General features: G+C 49.2%; 1 protein-coding gene across 1 annotated transcript in view; it reads right to left on the bottom strand.

Annotated features, from left to right (window-relative positions):
* The window catches only part of LOC139408495 (inactive carboxypeptidase-like protein X2), a 34,925-nt gene that overhangs the window by 4,997 nt on the left and 7,361 nt on the right, over nt 1–22,567 (bottom strand). The window contains exons 2-11 of the mRNA XM_071152464.1: nt 13,607–13,897; nt 13,168–13,251; nt 12,871–12,915; nt 12,728–12,772; nt 12,469–12,528; nt 11,738–11,815; nt 10,919–11,028; nt 9,654–9,793; nt 9,215–9,299; nt 8,323–8,467 (exon numbers count right to left, since the gene is read on the bottom strand). Coding sequence (XP_071008565.1) covers nt 8,323–8,467; nt 9,215–9,299; nt 9,654–9,793; nt 10,919–11,028; nt 11,738–11,815; nt 12,469–12,528; nt 12,728–12,772; nt 12,871–12,915; nt 13,168–13,251; nt 13,607–13,897 — 1,083 coding nt within the window. The remainder of the gene's footprint in view (nt 1–8,322; nt 8,468–9,214; nt 9,300–9,653; nt 9,794–10,918; nt 11,029–11,737; nt 11,816–12,468; nt 12,529–12,727; nt 12,773–12,870; nt 12,916–13,167; nt 13,252–13,606; nt 13,898–22,567) is intronic.

Below are 22,567 nucleotides of genomic sequence, written 5' to 3'. Positions count from 1 at the left end.
ACAGGGATGTACAGGACGGGGATGGTTGAGGACTGGGATGTTAACGGGGATGTTAAGGACGGGGATGGTAACGGGGATGTTGAGGACGGGGATGGTTGAGGACTGGGATGTTAACGGGGATGTTAAGGACGGGGATGGTAACAGGGATGTTGAGGACGGGGATGGTTGAGGACTGGGATGTTAACGGGGATGTTAAGGACGGGGATGGTAACAGGGATGTTGAGGACGGGGATGGTTGAGGACTGGGATGTTAACGGGGATGTTAAGGACGGGGATGGTAACGGGGATTTTGAGGACGGGGATGGTTGACTACGGGGATGGTGACGGGGATGGTAACGGGGATGTTGAGGACAGGGATGGTAACGGGGATGTTGAGGATGGGGATGGTAACGGGGATGGTAACGGGGATGTTGAGGATGGGGATGGTAACGGGGATGGTTGAGGACGGGGATGGTAACGGGGATGTTGAGGATGGGGATGGTAACGGGGATGTTGAGGACGGGGATGTTGAGGATGGGGATGGTAACGGGGATGTTGAGGACGTTGATGTTACAGGGATGTTGAGGACGGTGATGTTGAGGACAGGGATGTTGAGGACGGGGATGATAACGGGATGGTTGAGGACGGGGATGGTAACGGGGATGGTTGAGGACGGGGATGGTGACGGGGATGTTGAGGACGGGGATGGTAATGGGGATGGTTGAGTACGGGGATGGTAACGGGGATGTTGAGGACGGGGATGGTAACGAGGATGGTTGAGGACAGGGATGGTGAGGACGGGGATGTTGAGGACGGGGATGGTAACGGGGATGGATGAGGACGGGGATGGTAACGGGGATGGTTGAGGACGGGGATGGTAACGGTGATGGTTGAGGACGGGGATGGTCACGGGGATGTTGAGGACGTGGATGGTAACGGGGATGGTAACGGGGATGGTAACGGGGATGTTGAGGACGTGGATGGTAACGGGGATGTTGAGTATGGGGATGGTAACGGGGATGTTGAGGACGGGGATGGTAACGGGGATGTTGAGGACGGGGATGGTAACGGGGATGTTGACGACGGGGATGGTAACAGGGATGTTGACGACGGGGATGGTAACGGGGATGTTGAGGACGGGGATGGCAACGGGGATGTTGAGGACGGGGATGGTAACGGGGATGTTGAGGACGGGGATGGTTGAGGATGGGTATGGTTGAGGACGGGGATGGTAACGGGGATGTTGAGGACGGGTATGGTAACGGGGATGTTGAGGACGGGGATGGTAACGGGGATGTTGAGGACGGGGATGGTTGAGGACTGGGATGTTAACGGGGATGTTAAGGACGGGGATGGTAACAGGGATGTTGAGGACGGGGATGGTTGAGGACTGGGATATTAACGGGGATGTTAAGGACGGGGATGGTAACAGGGATGTTGAGGACGGGGATGGTTGAGGACTGGGATGTTAACGGGGATGTTAAGGACAGGGATGGTAACGGGGATGTTGAGGACGGGGATGGTAACGGGGATGAACAGGACGATGATGGTAACAGGGATGTACAGGACGGGGATGGTTGAGGACTGGGATGTTAACGGGGATGTTAAGGACGGGGATGGTAACGGGGATGTTGAGGACGGGGATGGTGATGGGGATGTTGAGGAAGGGGATGGTAACGGGGATGTTGAGGACGGGGATGGTAATGGGGATGGTTGAGGACTGGGATGTTAACGGGGATGTTAAGGACGGGGATGGTAACAGGGATGTTGAGGACGGGGATGGTTGAGGACTGGGATGTTAACGGGGATGTTAAGGACGGGGATGGTAACAGGGATGTTGAGGACGGGGATGGTTGAGGACTGGGATGTTAACGGGGATGTTAAGGACGGGGATGGTAACGGGGATTTTGAGGACGGGGATGGTTGAGGACTGGGATGTTAACGGGGATGGTTGACTACGGGGATGGTGACGGGGATGGTAACGGGGATGTTGAGGACAGGGATGGTAACGGGGATGTTGAGGATGGGGATGGTAACGGGGATGGTAACGGGGATGTTGAGGATGGGGATGGTAACGGGGATGGTTGAGGACGGGGATGGTAACGGGGATGTTGAGGATGGGGATGGTAACGGGGATGTTGAGGACGTTGATGTTACAGGGATGTTGAGGACGGTGATGTTGAGGACAGGGATGTTGAGGACGGGGATGATAAACGGGGATGGTTGAGGACGGGGATGGTAACGGGGATGGTTGAGGACGGGGATGGTGACGGGGATGTTGAGGACGGGGATGGTAATGGGGATGGTTGAGTACGGGGATGGTAACGGGGATGTTGAGGACGGGGATGATAACGGGGATGTTTGAGGACGGGGATGGTAACGAGGATGGTTGAGGACAGGGATGGTGAGGACGGGGATGTTGAGGACGGGGATGGTAACGGGGATGGATGAGGACGGGGATGGTAACGGGGATGGTTGAGGACGGGGATGGTAACGGTGATGGTTGAGGACGCGGATGGTCACGGGGATGTTGAGGACGTGGATGGTAACGGGGATGGTAACGGGGATGGTAACGGGGATGGTAACGGGGATGTTGAGGACGTGGATGGTAACGGGGATGTTGAGTATGGGGATGGTAACGGGGATGTTGAGGACGGGGATGGTAACGGGGATGTTGAGGACGGGGATGGTAACGGGGATGTTGACGACGGGGATGGTAACAGGGATGTTGACGACGGGGATGGTAACGGGGATGTTGAGGACGGGGATGGCAACAGGGATGTTGAGGACGGGGATGGTAACGGGGATGTTGAGGACGGGGATGGTTGAGGATGGGTATGGTTGAGGACGGGGATGGTAACGGGGATGGTTGAGGATGGGGATGGTAACGGGGATGGTTGAGGACGGGGATGTTGAGGACGGGGATGGTAACGGGGATGGTTGAGGACGGGGATGGTAACGGGGATGTTGAGGATGGGGATGGTAACGGGGATGGTAACGGGGATGTTGAGGACGGGGATGGTAACGGGGATGTTGAGGACGGGATGATATCGGGGATGTTGAGGACGGGGATGTTGAGGATGGGGATGTTGAGGACAGGGATGTTGAGGACGGGGATGTTGAGGATGGGGATGGTAACGGGGATGTTGAGGACGTGGATGGTAACGGGGATGTTGAGGACGGGGATGGTAACGGGGATGTTGAGGACGGGGATGGCAACGGGGATGGTTGAGGACGGGGATGGTAACGGGGATGTTGAGGACGGGGATGGTAACGGGGATGTTGAGGACGGGGATGGTAACGGGGATGTTGAGGACGGGGATGGCAACGGGGATGGTTGAGGACGGGGATGGTAACGGGGATGTTGAGGACGGGGATGGTTGAGGATGGGGATGGTTGAGGACGGGGATGGTAACGGGGATGGTTGAGGACAGGGATGGTAAACGGGGATGTTTGAGGATGGGGATGGTTGAGGACAGGGACTGTAACGGGAATGTTGAGGACGGGGATGATAACGGGGATGTTGAGGACGGGGATGTTGAGGACGGGGATGGTAACGGGGATGGTTGAGGACGGGGATGGTAACGGGGATGTTGAGTACGGGGATGTAACGGGGATGGTAACGGGGATGTTGAGGATGGGGATGGTAACGGGGATGTTGAGGATGGGGATGGTAACGGGGATGTTGAGGATGGGGATGGTAACGGGGCTGTTGAGGACGGGGATGGTAACGGGGATGGTAACGGGGATGTTGAAGATGGGGATGGTAACGGGGATGTTGAGGATGGGGATAGTAACGGGGATGGTAACAGGGATGTTGAGGACGGGGATGGTAAACGGGGATGGTAACGGGGATGTTGAGGACGGGGATGGTGACGGGGATGTTGAGGATGGGGATGGATGAGGACGGGGATGGTAACGGGGATGTTGGGGATGGTAACGGGGATGGTAACGGGGATGTTGAGTACGGGGATGTAACGGGGATGTTGAGGATGGGGATGGTAACGGGGATGTTGAGGATGGGGATGGTAACGGGGATGTTGAGGATGGGGATGGTAACGGGGATGTTGAGGATGGGGATGGTAACGGGGATGGTAACGGGGATGTTGAGGATGGGGATGGTAACGGGGATGTTGAGGATGGGGATGGTAACGGGGATGGTAACGGGGATGTTGAGGACGGGGATGGTAACGGGGATGTTGAGGATGGGGATGGTAACGTGGATGTTGAGGAAGGGGATGGTAAACAGGGATGGTAACGGGGATGTTGAGGTCGTGGACGTTAAACGGGGATGGTAACGGGGATGTTAACGGGGATGTTGAGGACGGGGATGGTAACGGGGATGTTGAGGATGGGGATGGTAACGGGGATGGTAACGGGGATGTTGAGGACGGGGATGGTAACGGGGATGTTGAGGACGTGGATGGTAACGGGGATGGTAACGGGGATGGTAACGGGGATGTTGAGGACGTGGATGGTAACGGGGATGTTGAGTATGGGGATGGTAACGGGGATGTTGGGGATGGTAACGGGGATGTTGACGACGGGGATGGTAACGGGGATGTTGAGGACGGGGATGGCAACAGGGATGTTGAGGACGGGGATGGTAACGGGGATGTTGAGGACGGGGATGGTTGAGGATGGGTATGGTTGAGGACGGGGATGGTAACGGGGATGGTTGAGGACGGGGATGGTAACGGGGATGGTTGAGGACGGGGATGTTGAGGACGGGGATGGTAACGGGGATGGTTGAGGACGGGGATGGTAACGGGGATGTTGAGGATGGGGATGGTAACGGGGATGGTAACGGGGATGTTGAGGACGGGGATGGTAACGGGGATGTTGAGGACGGGATGATATCGGGGATGTTGAGGACGGGGATGTTGAGGATGGGGATGTTGAGGACAGGGATGTTGAGGACGGGGATGTTGAGGATGGGGATGGTAACGGGGATGTTGAGGACGTGGATGGTAACGGGGATGTTGAGGACGGGGATGGTAACGGGGATGTTGAGGACGGGGATGGCAACGGGGATGGTTGAGGACGGGGATGGTAACGGGGATATTGAGGACGGGGATGGTAACGGGGATGTTGAGGACGGGGATGGTAACGGGGATGTTGAGGACGGGGATGGCAACGGGGATGGTTGAGGACGGGGATGGTAACGGGGATGTTGAGGACGGGGATGGTTGAGGACGGGGATGGTTGAGGACGGGGATGGTAACGGGGATGGTTGAGGACAGGGATGGTAAACGGGGATGTTTGAGGATGGGGATGGTTGAGGACAGGGACTGTAACGGGAATGTTGAGGACGGGGATGATAACGGGGATGTTGAGGACGGGGATGTTGAGGACGGGGATGGTAACGGGGATGGTTGAGGACGGGGATGGTAACGGGGATGTTGAGTACGGGGATGTAACGGGGATGGTAACGGGGATGTTGAGGATGGGGATGGTAACGGGGATGTTGAGGATGGGGATGGTAACGGGGATGTTGAGGATGGGGATGGTAACGGGGCTGTTGAGGACGGGGATGGTAACGGGGATGGTAACGGGGATGTTGAAGATGGGGATGGTAACGGGGATGTTGAGGATGGGGATAGTAACGGGGATGGTAACAGGGATGTTGAGGACGGGGATGGTAAACTGGGATGGTAACGGGGATGTTGAGGACGGGGATGGTGACGGGGATGTTGAGGATGGGGATGGATGAGGACGGGGATGGTAACGGGGATGTTGGGGATGGTAACGGGGATGGTAACGGGGATGTTGAGTACGGGGATGTAACGGGGATGTTGAGGATGGGGATGGTAACGGGGATGTTGAGGATGGGGATGGTAACGGGGATGTTGAGGATGGGGATGGTAACGGGGATGTTGAGGATGGGGATGGTAACGGGGATGGTAACGGGGATGTTGAGGATGGGGATGGTAACGGGGATGTTGAGGATGGGGATGGTAACGGGGATGGTAACGGGGATGTTGAGGACGGGGATGGTAACGGGGATGTTGAGGATGGGGATGGTAACGTGGATGTTGAGGAAGGGGATGGTAAACAGGGATGGTAACGGGGATGTTGAGGTCGTGGACGTTAAACGGGGATGGTAACGGGGATGTTAACGGGGATGTTGAGGACGGGGATGGTAACGGGGATGTTGAGGATGGGGATGGTAACGGGGATGGTAACGGGGATGTTGAGGACGGGGATGGTAACGGGGATATTGAGGAAGGGGATGGTAACGGGGATGGTAACGGGGATGTTGAGGACGGGGATGGTAACGGGGATGTTGAGGACGGGGATGGTAACGGGGATGTTGAGGACGTGGATGGTAACGGGGATGTTGAGGACGGGGATGGTAACGGGGATGTTGAGGACGGGGATGATAACGGGGATGTTGAGGACGGGGATGGTTGAGGATGGGGATGGTTGAGGACGGGGATGGTAACGGGGATGGTTGAGGACGGGGATGGTAAACGGGGATGTTTGAGGACAGGGATGGTAACGGGAATGTTGAGGATGGGGATGATAACAGGGATGTTGAGGACGGGGATGTTGAGGACGGGGATGGTAACGGGGATGGTTGAGGACGGGGATGGTAACGGGGATGTTGAGTACGGGGATGTAACGGGGATGGTAACGGGGATGTTGAGGATGGGGATGGTAACGGGGATGTTGAGGATGGGGATGGTAACGGGGATGTTGAGGATGGGGATGGTAACGGGGCTGTTGAGGACGGGGATGGTAACGGGGATGGTAACGGGGATGTTGAGGATGGGGATGGTAACGGGGATGTTGAGGATGGGGATGGTAACGGGGATGGTAACAGGGATGTTGAGGACGGGGATGGTAAACTGGGATGGTAACGGGGATGTTGAGGACGGGGATGGTGACGGGGATGTTGAGGATGGGGATGGATGAGGACGGGGATGGTGAGTACGGGGATGACGGGGATGTTGAGGATGGGGATGGTAACGGGGATGTTGAGGATGGGGATGGTAACGGGGATGTTGAGGATGGGGATGGTAACGGGGATGGTAACGGGGATGTTTGGGGGGGATGGTAACGGGGGGATGGTAACGGGGATGTTGAGGATGGGGATGGGGGATGTTGAGGATGGGGATGGTAACGGGGATGTTGAGGATGGGGATGGTTGAGGACGGGGAACGGGGATGTTGAGGATGGTAACGGGGATGGTAACGGGGATGTTGAGGATGGGGATGGTAACGGGGATGTTGAGGATGGGGATGGTAACGGGGATGTTGAGGAGGACGGGGGATGGTAACGGGGATGTTGAGGATGGGGATGGTAACGGGGATGTTGATGAATGGGGGATGGTAACGGGGATGTTGAGGATGGGGATGGTAACGGGGATGTTGAGGATGGGGATGGTAACGGGGATGTTGACGGGGATGGGGATGGTAACGGGGATGTTGAGGATGGGGATGGTAACGGGGATGTTGAGGATGGGGATGGTAACGGGGATGTTGAGGATGGAGGATGGGGAGGGGATGGTAACGGGGATGTTGAGGATGGGGATGGTAACGGGGATGTTGAGGATGGGGATGGTAACGGGGATGTTGAGGATGGGGATGGTAACGGGGATGTTGAGGATGGGGATGGTAATGGGGATGGTTGAGTACGGGGATGGTAACGGGGATGTTGAGGACGGGGATGGTAACGGGGATGTTGAGGATGGGGATGGTAACGGGGATGTTGAGGATGGGGATGGTAACGGGGATGTTGAGGATGGGGATGGTAACGGGGATGTTGAGGTGGGGAACGGGGATGTTGAGGACGGGGATGGTAACGGGGATGTTGAGGATGGGGATGGTAACGTGGATGTTGAGGAAGGGGATGGTAAACGGGGATGTTGAGGATGGGGATGGTAACGGGGATGTTGAGGACGTGGACGTTGAGGATGGGGATGGTAACGGGGATGTTGAGGATGGGGATGGTAACGGGGATGTTAACGGGGATGTTGAGGACGGGGATGGTAACGGGGATGTTGAGGACGGGGATGGTAACGGGGATGTTGAGGAAGGGGATGGTAACGGGGATGTTGAGGATGGGGATGGTAACGGGGATGTTGAGGATGGGGATGGTAACGGGGATGTTGAGGAAGGGGATGGTAACGGGGATGTTGAGGACGGGGATGGTAACGGGGATGTTGAGGAAGGGGATGGTAACGGGGATGTTGAGGAGGTGATTATTGTCATTTTAGGCGTTATGAAGGTGTTGGAGTTGATGACTGTTGATGACTGTGTTGAAGGTGAAGGTGTTGGATGTGATGACTTTCTGGAGTTTATGGAGGGTTGATGGGGTTATGCATTGTACTGTACTCACTGGTCAGTTGGCAGGCCATGACCTCAACTCTGAGACACAGGCTGCCGTTCCAGCTCTGGGGAAGGACACGGATGTAACGTGCCACGGTTGGCCAATCAAACTGCACCATCACTGGAGAGTCCCTATCCACATTCCCATAGAACAACTGGAGGGAGGGAGGGAAGGAGGGAGGAGAGAAAGAGGGACAGAGAGGGGAGGAGAGGAGAGGGTATGAAGAGGAGAGGAGAGGGTATGGGGAGGAGAGGAGAGGGTATGGAGAAGAGAAGAGAGGGTATGGGTAGGAGAGGGTATGGAGAGGAGAGGGTATGGGGAGGAGAGGGTATGGAGAGGAGAGTGTATGGGGAGGAGAGGGTATGGGGAGGAGAGGAGAGGGTATGGAGAGGAGAGGGTATGAGGAGGAGAGGAGAGGGTATGGGAGGAGAGAAGAGGGTATGGGGAGGAGAGGAGAGGGTATGGGGAGGAGAGGAGAGGAGAGGATATGGACAGGAGAGGAAAGGGTATGGGGAGGAGAGGGTATAGGTGGAGGAGAGGGTATGGAGAGAAGAGGGTATGGGGAGGAGAGGAGAGGAGAGGGTATGGGGAGGAGAGGGGAGGGTATGGGGAGGAGAGGAGAGGGTATGGAGAGGAGAGGGTATGGGGAGGAGAGGAGAGGGTATGGAGAGGAGAGGGTATGGGGAGGAGAGGGTATGGGGAGGAGAGGGTATGTAGAGAAGAGGGTATGGGGAGGAGAAGCAAGGGTATGGGGAGGAGAGGGTATGGAGAGGAGAGGAGAGGAGAGGGTATGGGGAGGAAAGGTATGGTGAGGGAAGAGGTTAGAGAGGAGGAAAATTAAGTGATTATTTGGATATTAAATTGCCGGCTGTACTGATCAATCGTAAGAGAGGTTACTGACCCACTCAGCATAGCCATCATGGAGCACCGTCCAATCACGACTGTCATTACTGAAGGACACGTAGAACGTGGACACAAAATCTTCCCTGAAATACAGAGAGAAGAAAAAGAGAGCGAGAGAGAGAGAGACTTTACAAGTCATACGAATATCCAACATATATCTCTAACATTCAAAATGCCAGATGATTCCCCAGGTAAGATTCCATTTCCTTTGACATTTTCTCTATAATCCCTTTTACAGCATTCTGCTTATCTAATGGATACAACGCAACCTATTGATGTACAGTATATGCTGTTTGGTTTGGATTAATTTAATGTGTTGTTCATTTCAAATCAATTGTGCAGGTTAATGGGGATTCCACCTGGCCCTGGCTGTGTGAACAGTGCAGTGACCACAGTGCAGTGATCCCAGTGCAGTGACACCAGGCATTAGGACTTACGCTGTGTCTGAGTTCCTGCCCTGTACGATGACTCCAGTGAACTCCACCTCTCTGCGAGCGTCCACCTCAAACCAGTGGTTCTTCTCCTCTGGCTCAGCACACCACGCACCCCCGTACACACCCTCCTCATTACCAGAGCTCTGGGAAGACAAAATAGCCCCCTCTCTCGTCAGATGTGTCGGGGCTGTGTGTGTCCTGACATTTCTCATGATTTTATGTGAAGATTTGGTTTGTGCGTTTGTATACAGGAACATTAGAATACAACAAGTATAATGGGTATTACAACATTCTGTATCTTTAAACTGCCGTACTATGGTGTATGTCCCCCCCCCCCCCACACACACACACACAAGGTCCGCAAGGGGGGGGGGGGAGCAGCAGCTAACTTCCTACAATTATACACATTTAACTATGGGGGAAAGAGAAAATGTGCAGTTATATAGCTAATCTCATGCTATTCTACACATTTTGCCAATTGCCTGTCAATCTCAACATATTTGCCATGGCATATGACATGTTCATATCCTATTATTTTGTTGTTATTGTTGTTGTTTTATTATTGGGTTTGGTATGACCAATCACACTAATGTATTCAATGAGCGATGGATGCCTGAGACACTGAGGTATTGCTCCCCCTTATAATTTGGGATCAAATATGCTCTGAAAGCAAACATGTTGACATGAGTACCCGGATATCGGGGAATTTGTGCCTGGTACGCCAGTGATAGTGTAGCATACTGTGTGTACCTGCACGTTGAGCATGCCTCTCTGAGCAACGAAGCTGTGGTGAGACTTAATTGAGGCAGTACTATGTGTAACGATTCTAGTCCTCCTCTTCTGAGGAGGAATAGTAAGAAGGATCGGAGGATCAATGCGCAGCGTGGAAAGTGTTCATTATATTTATTTATAACTCAGAACACTAAATAGTAAAACAACAAAGAGAACGAAATGAAACCGAAACAGTCCTGTACGGTGCATACATAAAACACAGAACAGAAAATAATTACCCACGAAACACAATAGAAAACAGGCTCCCTAAATATGGTTCTCCATCAGGGACAACGATAGACAGCTGCCTCTGATTGAGAACCATACCAGGCCAAACACAGAAATTGTTTTTCTATGATTTGCTAACATAGACAACCCACCCAACTCACGCACCATACTAAAACAAAGATATAATAAAATAACTAAGGTCAGAACGTGACACTATGGTGTAGTACACCGTATATCTACACTACAGTGTAATGTAGTACCGTGTTTACCTGCATGTTGAGCCTGCCCCGCTGAGCAGAGAAGCCGTGGTGAGACTGAGAAGAGGCCAGCAGCTGGTCATCGTCAACACGATGGGACTCCAGACCTAGAGGAGGGCATTCTAGGAACAAAACAACTCATAAATCATGTGACACTCCAAAAAAACTAAACAAAAATCATTTTTGTTTTATCTGCTTTATTGTCAAATAAAGATGACAAAAAAGTTTCTGTCGGCTAAATATTTTGGTCTGTAGTCGTCAAGAGCAACAGGCTGAAAACACTCAGTTGATGCTGACCACATCTTACACAAACACATAGACACGCAGGCACGCATGCACACTGACCAACACATACACACAATGCTTTTGTAGATTCTGAAAGGGTGAAAAGAGAATGGTTTGTTTTCAAGTGCGTCAAAAAAAATGTCTCGCAGCGACCATTTTCCTAGTCTGACTGTACAGTAAAACATGTCTTTCTGGCAGGACCAGAAGTCTGATTGGGGAGAAAGCCAGGTTGTTACAGTAGACAGGAGAAAACAAGGCCAACAGTCCAGCTGCAGGAAATAGACAGTCATGTAAGGCAGGTTTTCCCAAAGTCTGTCCTGGGCCCCCCCCCTGGCTGCACATTTTGATACCAGCTGATACCAAAACACCAAAACTTTAGGGTAAAGTGACTTGCTCAATGGCACATCGACAGATGTTTCTGGGATACGAACCAACATTGGTTACTGGTCCAATGCTCTTAATCGCTAGGCTACCTGCCGCCCCTCAAGTGAAGTTGAAGCTGCTCATGAATAAAGATGAAAACCAATGTTGAGGTGATTTTCTTACTCTTGGGTTCGGCATGTACTGGGATCTTCCTCAGCCTCTCCTCCTCTTCCTCCTCCCACTTCTTCCTCAGCCGCTTCACTGTGATGCATGATGGGAAAACAAGATGTGACTAGGCATGTTTACACACGGTCATGGCTCTCCAGCTCACCAAGCATCAAATACTTCCACATGTGCTTCTGCTAGTAGAGTACTGAATATTACAGTCACTGCCATTCTGTTTTCCCTCCAATAAGTCTGCATATTCTTGTAAACATATGTTTCACTTTATCCAATGAAACTATACTGATTTGTAAGTATACAATTGAAACCTCTTCTCAAGCAGACAGCCTGCAGTCCTGCACACACTCAAAATAACCCCCAACACCCTTCTACCCTTTCTCCCTTCTTCCCTCTCTTTCTCCATTCCCCTTCTCCCCCGTCTATCTTACTGATGTCTACCGGCCCAGGGCCCCAACACATGGCAGTAGCTGTTTTGATAAACTCTCTTTCTATCCTTCTCCCGCAGTGTTCCCCTCTCTCTCTTCCTCAATCCATCCCCCTCTCTCACACACAGCCACAGTCCTTTTCTCCTTCCACTCCCCAACACTGACAATGTTGCAATCTACTGACTATAATGGTTCTTGTTGCATAAACAATCCGGTCATCTCTGTAAGTGAATTAACATATAAGGGGGCCCTAAAGGGACAGGGCTACAGGTTTCTCTCTGTCAGACAGATAAAAGAGATTCAGACCTTTTTCCTCCTTCTCCTTGCGAGCTTTCTCTGCCTCCTCCTTCAGTTGTTTAGCTGCCACTGTGGAGAGAGAGAGCAGAGGTTAGAGAGAGATTAAAGAGAGTTTAAGAGAGGTTAGACGGGGGTTAGAGAGGGGTGCTCTTACCAACACGATCACACAACGAATGCAGACAGTACAAGCTGATTGTACAGGTGATCATACATGACCAAACAATTGCAGGAAAGACAGACAGACAGACATAACGTGTCATGTACGTACAGTCTGCATAATCATACTCTTCGTACCAGGGCACTGTGGTTTCCTCTGAAATAAAATTTGCATGCATGGTAAATACGTTGAATTATTAAAATGTGTCGTTTCGAGTACCGCCCAATTCATTTGTTATGTGATGGGCTATTTACCTGATACATACATGATGACCTCAGTGGTAGTCCTCTCTCTGTCCACTGTTAGAGATGGTAACAGAAATGTAGATGTCTTAGAGGGCTGAACAACTACTGCACTGTACAGGAAAATCAATGTGTTTCCTCTCAACTTTCACAAACATTAGAAATGGCTTTGACAACATGAGTGTTTTGCTTTTGTTGTAATAGCTTATTGGTGACATATGATCATAATCTTTGCCAAGCTAAATTCATGCTTCAAATCAGAGAAGACTGGATTGAAAGTGATAGATCGTTGAGTCATGTCAGACATACGCTTGGTGTCCCAGTAATCTTGACCATGCTCTGTCAGGGTCTTGGAGCCAGCAGAGAGAGGTGTGTGTCCCGAGGGTCTGCTGTCTACTGGGCAGAGACAACACATGGCTCAGTCGTCTCGCAAATTAATGAGATTATACTGTACCACTACATTTTATTTTTTAACTAGGCAAGTCAGATAATAACAAATTCTTATTTACAATGATGGCCAGGGAACAGTGGGTTAAGTGCCTTGTTCAGGTGCAGAAAGACAGGATTTTACTGTCGTTCGGGGATTCGATCAAGAAACCTTTCGGTTACTAGTCCAACGCTCTAACCACTAGGCTACCTGCCGCCCCTAAATGAACATGGCCTGCTTGTTTTTAAAGGTATGACATGAAAAAAAGCAACTCATAGGGAACAGATTAGAACAGAGATGTCCTAATATATATATACGTACGTCTATCCCAGCCCAGCTCAATCAGGAGTTTCTCCTCCTCCTCTTCCAGACTGGGTCTTCTGGTCACCGGCTTCACCCCCTCCTCCTTCCATGCTGTTGTCTTGGAGGCCTTGGTAGCTTTGGGCTTTGTGACCTTAGGTGCCTTGGTGGCTTTAGGTGCCTTGGTGGCTTTGAGCTTCTTGGGTGCCTTGGTGGCTTTGGGTTTTTTAGTGGGTTTCGGGGCTTTGGGCGCCTTGTTGGCTTTCTGCTTCTTGGCTTTGGCCTCCTTCTCTGCGGCTTTCTTTGCTCTGGCTGAAAAGAGAAATGGAGAGAGAGAGAGAGAGAGAGAGAGAGAGTGGGTGTAAGTGAGAAAGTGACCACCACAATTACTTCACCCCAGCCCCATCCAGAAAAATTGAGAAAGAGAACACAAGGTTGAAACAGAATATGGGACCACTAAATACAGCATGAAAGAGAGAGAGAAGTAGACAGCGGAAATCTCTCCACAGGTATCACTTTGCCCTCTCTTTCTCCCTCTCTTCTCCCCTATTTCCTGAAGGGCAGGTCTGATCACATTCCTCCTCTCGCACAGTGTTCAGTGGTTCAGTAATGACACATGGTCACTGTTTTGTTTTGGTTTCAGACCAAGCAGCCAGCCGGCCAAACCCGCTGTGTTGACGTCCCTGCTGTCGACATCTGTCTAACTATTCCTGGTTGATTAGCTGTGGATAATGCTTCATTTGGTATATGTTTGTAGAAAGGTTTAGTTTGTAATGAAAAGTATTAGTGATTGCGATCCTATATGTAATTACCCTCAGACTAGCAGACCGACACAGGACTGTATGAACAGCGAAGAGCTTGTTGTCTCCCAGTAGACTTAAGTAGACCAGCTCCTGCAGCTATGTTATGGTTCCATGATGACCTAGCTGTCTAAAATGTAAATGGCAACATCCTCACACACACAGCCAGGCCAGCTAAACACACCACCCAGTAAAATGTCTGTTCTCTCTTGGTCTACTCACCTGTTCCACTAACATCCGATTGGTGGGTGAGGATGCCCCTCAAGTGCTGTCAATCAATGGGGTTATACTACAAAGTCAGTGAAAACTCAAGCTTAAAGAAGGGGGACGATCTTCCATGAAGATACATGGATGTCTGAATGTAAAAACAAGGAAGCTCCCAACGATCCCTGTGGCACCATGAATCATGACATTTTATCACAAGACAAATACATACATCTTGTAATTTTGATTCATAATTTGATCTCCATGCAGCACAACCAAATAAAATATCTCTCAGTGGTCCCGGATTCTGCCAATTCAGCCTTTTTATGTTACCTACTTCTAACAGTCATGAATGGCTTTGGAAAGAACTAGTAGGCTTATGGCTTTGGAAAGAACTAGAAGGCTTATGGCTTTGGAAAGAACTAGAAGGCTTATGGCTTTGGAAAGAACTAGTAGGCTTATGGCTTTGGAAAGAACTAGTAGGCGTATGGCTTTGGAAAGAACTAGAAGGCTTATGGCTTTGGAAAGAACTAGAAGGCTTATGGCTTTGGAAAGAACTAGAAGACTTATGGCTTTGGAAAGAACTAGAAGGCTTATGGCTTTGGAAAGAACTAGAAGGCTTATGGCTTTGGAAATAACTAGTAGGCTTATGGCTTTGGAAAGAACTAGTAGGCTTATGGCTTTGGAAAGAACTAGAAGGCTTATGGCTTTGGAAAGAACTAGTAGGCTTATGGCTTTGGAAAGAACTAGAAGGCTTATGGCTTTGGAAAGAACTAGAAGGCTTATGGCTTTGGAAAGAACTAGAAGGCTTATGGCTTGGGAAAGAACTAGTAGGCTTATGGCTTTGGAAAGAACTAGTAGGCTTATGGCTTTGGAAAGAACTAGAAGGCTTATGGCTTTGGAAAGAACTAGAAGGCTTATGGCTTTGGAAAGAACTAATAGTCTTATGGCTTTGCTTCATGCAGTGGAGAATGTAATACTGTGCATATAAACGTAAGTTTCATTGTTACAACTGGGCCCAGTCATACATTGTCTTTCCCATTTTCGGTATTTTGAACAAATTTATATTTTAATCTTCTTATAATCAAGGGTCTGGGTATGCAGGAAATCAACAAAAATCTTACATTTTTAAATAATATATTTAATCAGATTGCCAAATAATGCAATATTTTATCTAAACAGCATATTATATCACGGCTGGACTTAGTCCAGGTCATGAGACCTCTGTCACGTGTGCTCCCTCTCCGGCCTCTAGGTCACCAGGCTGCTCATTATGGCGCACACCTGTCACCATCGTTACGCGCACCTGCGTGTCGTCAGACTCACCTGGACTCCATCACTTCCCGGATTACCTTCCCTATATATGTCACTCCCTTTGGTTCCTTTCCCAGGTGTCATTGTTTCTGTGTCATGTCTGAGTGCTGTTAGTGTTTCTTGTTTTGTATTATGTGTCGTTTATTTATTAAAACACTCACTCCCTGAACTTACTTCCCGACTCTCAGTGCATGTCATTACAGACTGAAGTTGGTTCTGCCAAGAAAACACTTTTAGACTTCTAAGTGCATATCACAGTAACACTCTCCCTCATCACTGAATTACTGTAGTGTTAGCCACACATACACACATGCAGATGCATGCAAACACGCACATACACCACGCAGTTACTGAAAACCCATAATCAGCCACACACCACACCGTTAATCACAACTCCATACAGCAGGGAGTCTTTCCACTTTTCCACTACGAAACAAACACACACATACACCACGCAGTTACTGAAAACCCATAATCAGCCACACACCACACCGTTAATCACAACTCCATACAGCAGGGAGTCTTTCCACTTTTCCACTATGAAACAAACACGCACATACACCACGCAGTTACTGAAAACCCATAATCAGCCACACACCACACCGTTAATCACAACTCCATACAGCAGGGAGTCTTTCCACTTTTCCACTATGAAACAAACACGCACATACACCACGCAGTTACTGAAAACCCATAATCAGCCACACACCACACTGTTAATCACAACTCCATACAGCAGGGAGTCTTTCCACTTTTCCACTACGAAACAAACACGTAAAACGTTAGAACTTTTTATCAGCACAATTCAAGTAAATACTCTCAGTCTTAATGATGATTGGTTGATAATAAACTCTAGGGAGAAAACAAAGAGTCTAGACGTCAACCGTCTCAACCGAGAACATGTTGTTGACAGATAGCTAGCTGTGTGGTTTCTAAATGCAAAGCCAATGTTAGTTTTCCTATCTGTATGTGCGGCTTTGGCCTCACTGCACAGAGGGAAATGGCGAGAGGATGGCGAGAGAGAGGGGGATGGGGAAGAGGGAGGTAGAGAGGACGGTAAGGAGAGAAGGGTTGTAAAAATATACATGAAAAGGGAAAGGGATGGAAAGAGAACCCAGTGAACCATCGCTTATCACCCTGTTCCTGTCATGAGTCAGACCAGATGTGTTTGCCATCTATACAAGCACCAAACTTAATAAGGATCTGCCCCTTTTTTAAATTTTTGCCTGAAATGACATACTCAAATCTAACTGCCTGTAGCTCAGGCCCTCAAGCAAGGATATGCATATTATTGGTACCATTTGAAAGGAAACACGTTGAAGTCTGTGGAAATGTGAAAGGAATGTAGGAGAATATAACACATTAGATCTGGTAAATTATAATACAAAGAAAAAACCAACCGTTCTTTTGTATTTTTTTTGTATCGTCATCTTTGAAATGCAAGAGAAAGCCATAATGTATTATTACAGCCAAGGTGCAATATACATTTTGGCCACTAGATGGCAGCAGTATATGTGCAAAGTTTTAGACTGATCCAATGAACCATTGCATTTATGTTCAAAATGTTGTTACAAGACTGCCCAAATGTGCCTAATTTGTATATTAATAACTTTTTATGTTCAAAATTGTGCACTCTCCTCAAACAATGGCATGGTATTATTTCACTGTAATAGCTACTGTAAATTGGACAGTGCAGTTAGATTAACAAGAATTTAAGCTTTCTGCCAATATCAGATATGTCTATGTCCTGGGAAATGTTCTTGTTTTTTACAACCTCATGCTAATCGCATTAACCTACGTTAGCTCAACATTCCCGTGGAAGGGACACCAATCCCGATGAAGTTCACATACACACACACACACTACTGAACTGGAATGTTTCCTGTTTCCTGTGAGCAATTGTGAGTCATTTTACAGTGAGATGCTTAAGGAGTAACTGACTCAGGCGTGTTTTACAAGAAAGTGTTTTACAAGACAACATGTCGGAACTGTAGAGAAAAGTTTTCTTAAAAATATTTCTGAAAGTTCTGCTTCTCAGTTACTCTCCCTCTCAGGCCAGATAGAATCAGGCAGAGAGGTTTCAGAGAGGAACCCACAAAATATGGCACTGTACCGTATGGCTGCCATTTTGTGAGCTCCAACCCAACTTTGTTATTTAAAAAAAAAAAGTTGATTTTCTTCTATTTTTTATTATATTATTTTCACAAAATGTATCCAATATCATTTCTTATAACCGACAAGAACTTCTGAACATCAGATCGGCATATTTACTTGCCTTAATTCCAGCTTCAACTTCAACTCATATGCTCTGGGCTCTTTCTGTAATTCTGACCCAATTTTCGGGGGTATCCAAAACGAAACACTGGCATTACACAGGTAAGAGAGGGGGAGCCTGGCAAGATTAAGGCGAAGGGAAAACAGGCCACCTGTTCACTCCATTCTATTGGACAATGTACGGTCACAGTTGGATGACCTTTGATCGCGGATTTGCTACTGACGGGACTCTCGTAACTGCAATATTCTCTGCTTTTCTGAAACATGGCTTTCGTACAACATGGCTACCCAACTCAACGGATTCTCTGTTCCCTGAGCGGACTGGACAGTGGAGTCAGAGATGGGGAGGGGTTTGCCTTTTCATCAACAACAAAATGGTGACTGACTCGAGCGCAGTGGAAGTCTCGACCCATTGTTCACCGTCTTGGAATACCTGATGGTCAAATGCCGACCCTTCTACCTCCCGAGGGAGTTTTCAGCTGTTATCGTGACTGTTGTGTACATTACACCACAGGCCAGAAAATATAAAAAGCTGAACCTTAACGGCTATAAACAAACAGGAAAACTTGGACCCGAAGGCTGCTTTTATTGTTGCCAGTGATTTTAATACCTCGTCATTGACACATGATGCCAAATCTCTTTCACCACTAGCGTTGATAAAGTCCTAGACCACTGTTACTCTACCCACAAGCAAGTATACAAGGCCCTCCCTCGTCTCCCATTCAGCAAATCAGATCATGACTCAGTACTCCTGGTTCCTGTTTACAGGCAGAAGCTCAAACAGGAAGTACCCTTGACTTGCTTTGTTGAGAAATGATCATCAGAATCAGAGATTATGCTACAGGACTGCTTTGCTGGCGCTGATTGAAATATGTTCCAAATCTCCGGCAATGACATCGACGAGCTAACCACCTTCGTCACTGGCTTCATTGTCACAGTGAAGAGTCACTGCTTTCCCATTCAAAAGCCTTGGATTAACACTGAAGTTGGCGCTAAGCTAAAGGACAGTGCTACCACACACAGGGCTATCGCGGACAACCCTGAGCCTACGGCTGAGGACAGAATAAGTACAAGAAGCCCTGGTATGACTTCCGCAGAGTAATCAAATGAGAAAAAGGATATTGGAATAAGGTTGAATCATATTACAAAGACTGCGACTCCTGCCACATGTGGCAAGGGCAGCAGTCCATTACAAATTACAAAGGAAGACCCAGCCGGGATCTGCCCAACAATGCTTTTCTACCAGACAAAAACAATGCATTTTATGCACGCTTCGACAATAACAACACCATACTGTGCTTGAGGGCTGCAACCAACCCAGAGGACTGGGTGATCTCGCTCTCCGAGAGGTTTTTAATCAGGTCAACACTCGCAAGGCCTTGGGGCCGGATGGTATTCGAGGACAGTTCTTAGAGTATGCGCAGAACAGCTGGCAGGCATATTCTGTAGTCTGTAATCCCCACACGTCTTAAACTGATCATCATCAATTCTGTTCCCAAGAACTCTAAGGGTTCATGCCACAATGACTACCGCCTTGTAGTACTCACATCTGTAATCATGAAGTGCTTTGAAAGGCTGGTTATGGCACATATCAACTCCATCATCCCAGACACCCTAGATCCACTCCAATTTGCACACCGCACAAACAAATCTATAGATGACACAATCTCAATTGCACTCCACACGGCCCTTATCCACCTAGATAAGAGGACTCCTATGTGAGAATGCTGTTCATTGACTACAGCTCACCATTGTTCCCTGGTACTTGTCACCAAACCTAGGACCCTGGGACTGAACATCTCCCTCTGCAAACTGGATCCTGGACTTCCTGATAGGCCGCCCCCAGGAAGTGAGGTTAGGCAACATCATCTCCGCCACGCTGACCCCCAACAAGGGGGACCCACAGGGGTCTGTGCTTAGTCCCCCCCCTGTTCTTCCTGTTAATCCACGACTGTGTGGCCATGCACGACACCATCATAAAGTTTGGTGATGACACGGCGGTGGTAGGCCTGATCACCGGCAATGATGAAACCAACTACAAATCAAATCAAATTGCCACATGCGCCGAATACAACAGGTGCTTAGTTACAAGCCCTTAACCAACAATGCAGATCAATAAATATAATTAATAAAATATTTACTAAATAAAATTCTAAAATAAAAAAGTAACACAATAAAATTATGAGGCTATATACAGGGGGTACCAGCACCGAGTCAATGTGCGGGGGTACAGATTTGTCAAGATAATTTGTACATGTCGATAGTGGTAAAGTGACTATGCATAGATAATAAACAGTGAGTAGCAGCAGCGAGATCAATGTAAATAGTCCGGGTGGCTATTTGAAAAATTGTTCAGCAGTCTTATGGCTTAGGGGTAGAAGCTGTTAAGGAGCCTTTTGGTCCTAGACTTGGCACTCCGGTACCGCTTACCGTGTGGTAGCAGAGAGAAAATTCCATGATTTGGGTGACTGGAGTCTTTGACAATTATTGGGGCTTTCCTCTGACACCGCCTAGTATATAGGTCCTGTATGGCAGGAAGCTTGGCCCCAGGGATGTACTTGGCCGTGTGCACTACCCTCTGTAGCGCCTTACGGTCAGATGCCGAGCAGCTGCCATACCAGGCAGTGATGCAATCGTTCAGGATGGTCTCGATGGTGCAGCTGTAGAACTTTTTGAGGATCTGGAGATCCATGCAAAAATCTTTTCAGTCTCCTGAGAGGTAAAATGTGCTGTCATGCCATAATCACGACTGTCTTGGTGTATTTGGTCCATGATAGTTTGTTGGTGATGTGGACACCAAGGAACTTGAAACACTCTACCCACTCCAATACAGCCAAGTCAATGTTAATGGGGGCATGTTCGGCCAACCTTTTTCTGTAGTCCATGATCAGCTCCTTTGTCTTGCTCATACTGAGGGAGAGGTTGTTGTCCTGGCACCACACTGCTAGGTCTCTGATCAGGCATACCACTGTTGTGTCATCAGCAAACTTAATGATGATGTTGGAGTCATGTTTGGCCACTCAGTCGTGGGTGAACAGGGAGTACAGGAGGACACTAAGCTCGCATCCCTGAGGGGCACCAGTTTTGAGGATCAGCGTGGCAGATGTGTTGTTGCCTATCATTGCCACCTGGGGGTGGCCTGTCAGGAAGTCTAGGATCCAGTTGCAGAGGGAGGTGTTTAGTCCCAGGGTCCTTAGCTTAGGGATGAGCTTTGTGGGCACTATGGTGTTGAACGCTGAGCTGTAGTCAATGAATAGCATTCTCACATAGGTGTTCCTTTTGTGCAGGTGGGAAAGGGAAGTGTGATGGCGTTCATGTGAGCCTTGACCAGCCTTTCAAAGCACTTCTTGGCTACCGACGTGAGTGCTACGGGGAGGTAATCATTTAGAATGGTTACCTTCGCTTTCTGGGGCACAGGGACAATGGTGATCTGCTTGAAACATGTAGGTATTACGACTCAGTCAGGGAGAAGTTGAAAATGTCAGTGAAGACACTTGCCAGTTGGTCTGTGCATGCTTTGAGTACACGTCCTGGTAATCCGTCTGGCCCGCGGCGTTGTGAATGTTGACCTGTTTAAATCTCTTGCCAACATCGCTACAGAGAGCGTGATCACACAGTCATCCAGAACAGCTGATGCTCTCATGCGTGCTTCAGTGTTGCTTGCCTCAAAGTGAGCATAAAAGGCATTTAGCTTCTGGTAGCCTCACGTCACTGGGCAGCTCACGGCTGGGCTTTTCTTTGCAGTCCATGATAGTTTTCAATCCCTGCCACATCCAACGAGAGTCAGAGCTGGTGTAGTAGGATTCAATCTTAGTCCTGTATTGACGCTTTGCCTGTTTGATGGTTCGTCTGAGGGCGCAGCAAGATTGAATATATTTTTTTACCCCCTTTTCTCCCCAATTTTGTGGTGTCCAATTGTTAGTAGTTACTATCTTGTCTCATCGCTACAACTCCTGCGTCCTCCGGAAACACAACCCAACCAAGCCGCACTGCTTCTTAACACAGCGACCATCCAACCCGGAAGCCAGCCGCACCAATGTGTCGGAGGAAACACCGTGCACCTGGCGACCTGGTTAGCGTGCACTGCGCCCGGCCCGCCACAGGAGTCACTAGTGCGTGATGAGACAAGGATATCCCTACCGGCCAAACCCTCCCTAACCTACTCTACCTCAGGCGAGCAATACCTCAATACTTTTTTAATATTAGATCACGCACCAGCTGTTATTGACAAATAGACACACTCCTCCGCCCCTTATCTTACCAGACGTAGCTGCTCTGTTCTGCCGATGCACGGAAAACCCAGCCAGCTCTATTTATACATGTCGTCGTTTAGCCACGACTCTGTGAAACATAAGATATTACAGTTTTTTATGTCTTAATTGTAGATCAT

This window comes from Oncorhynchus clarkii, chromosome 5, assembly GCF_045791955.1.
Source record: "Oncorhynchus clarkii lewisi isolate Uvic-CL-2024 chromosome 5, UVic_Ocla_1.0, whole genome shotgun sequence".
In the NCBI taxonomy this organism is placed as follows: Eukaryota; Metazoa; Chordata; class Actinopteri; order Salmoniformes; family Salmonidae; genus Oncorhynchus; species Oncorhynchus clarkii.
Note: the sequence above shows the minus strand (reverse complement) of the source record. Positions and strands in the feature narration are given on the sequence as shown.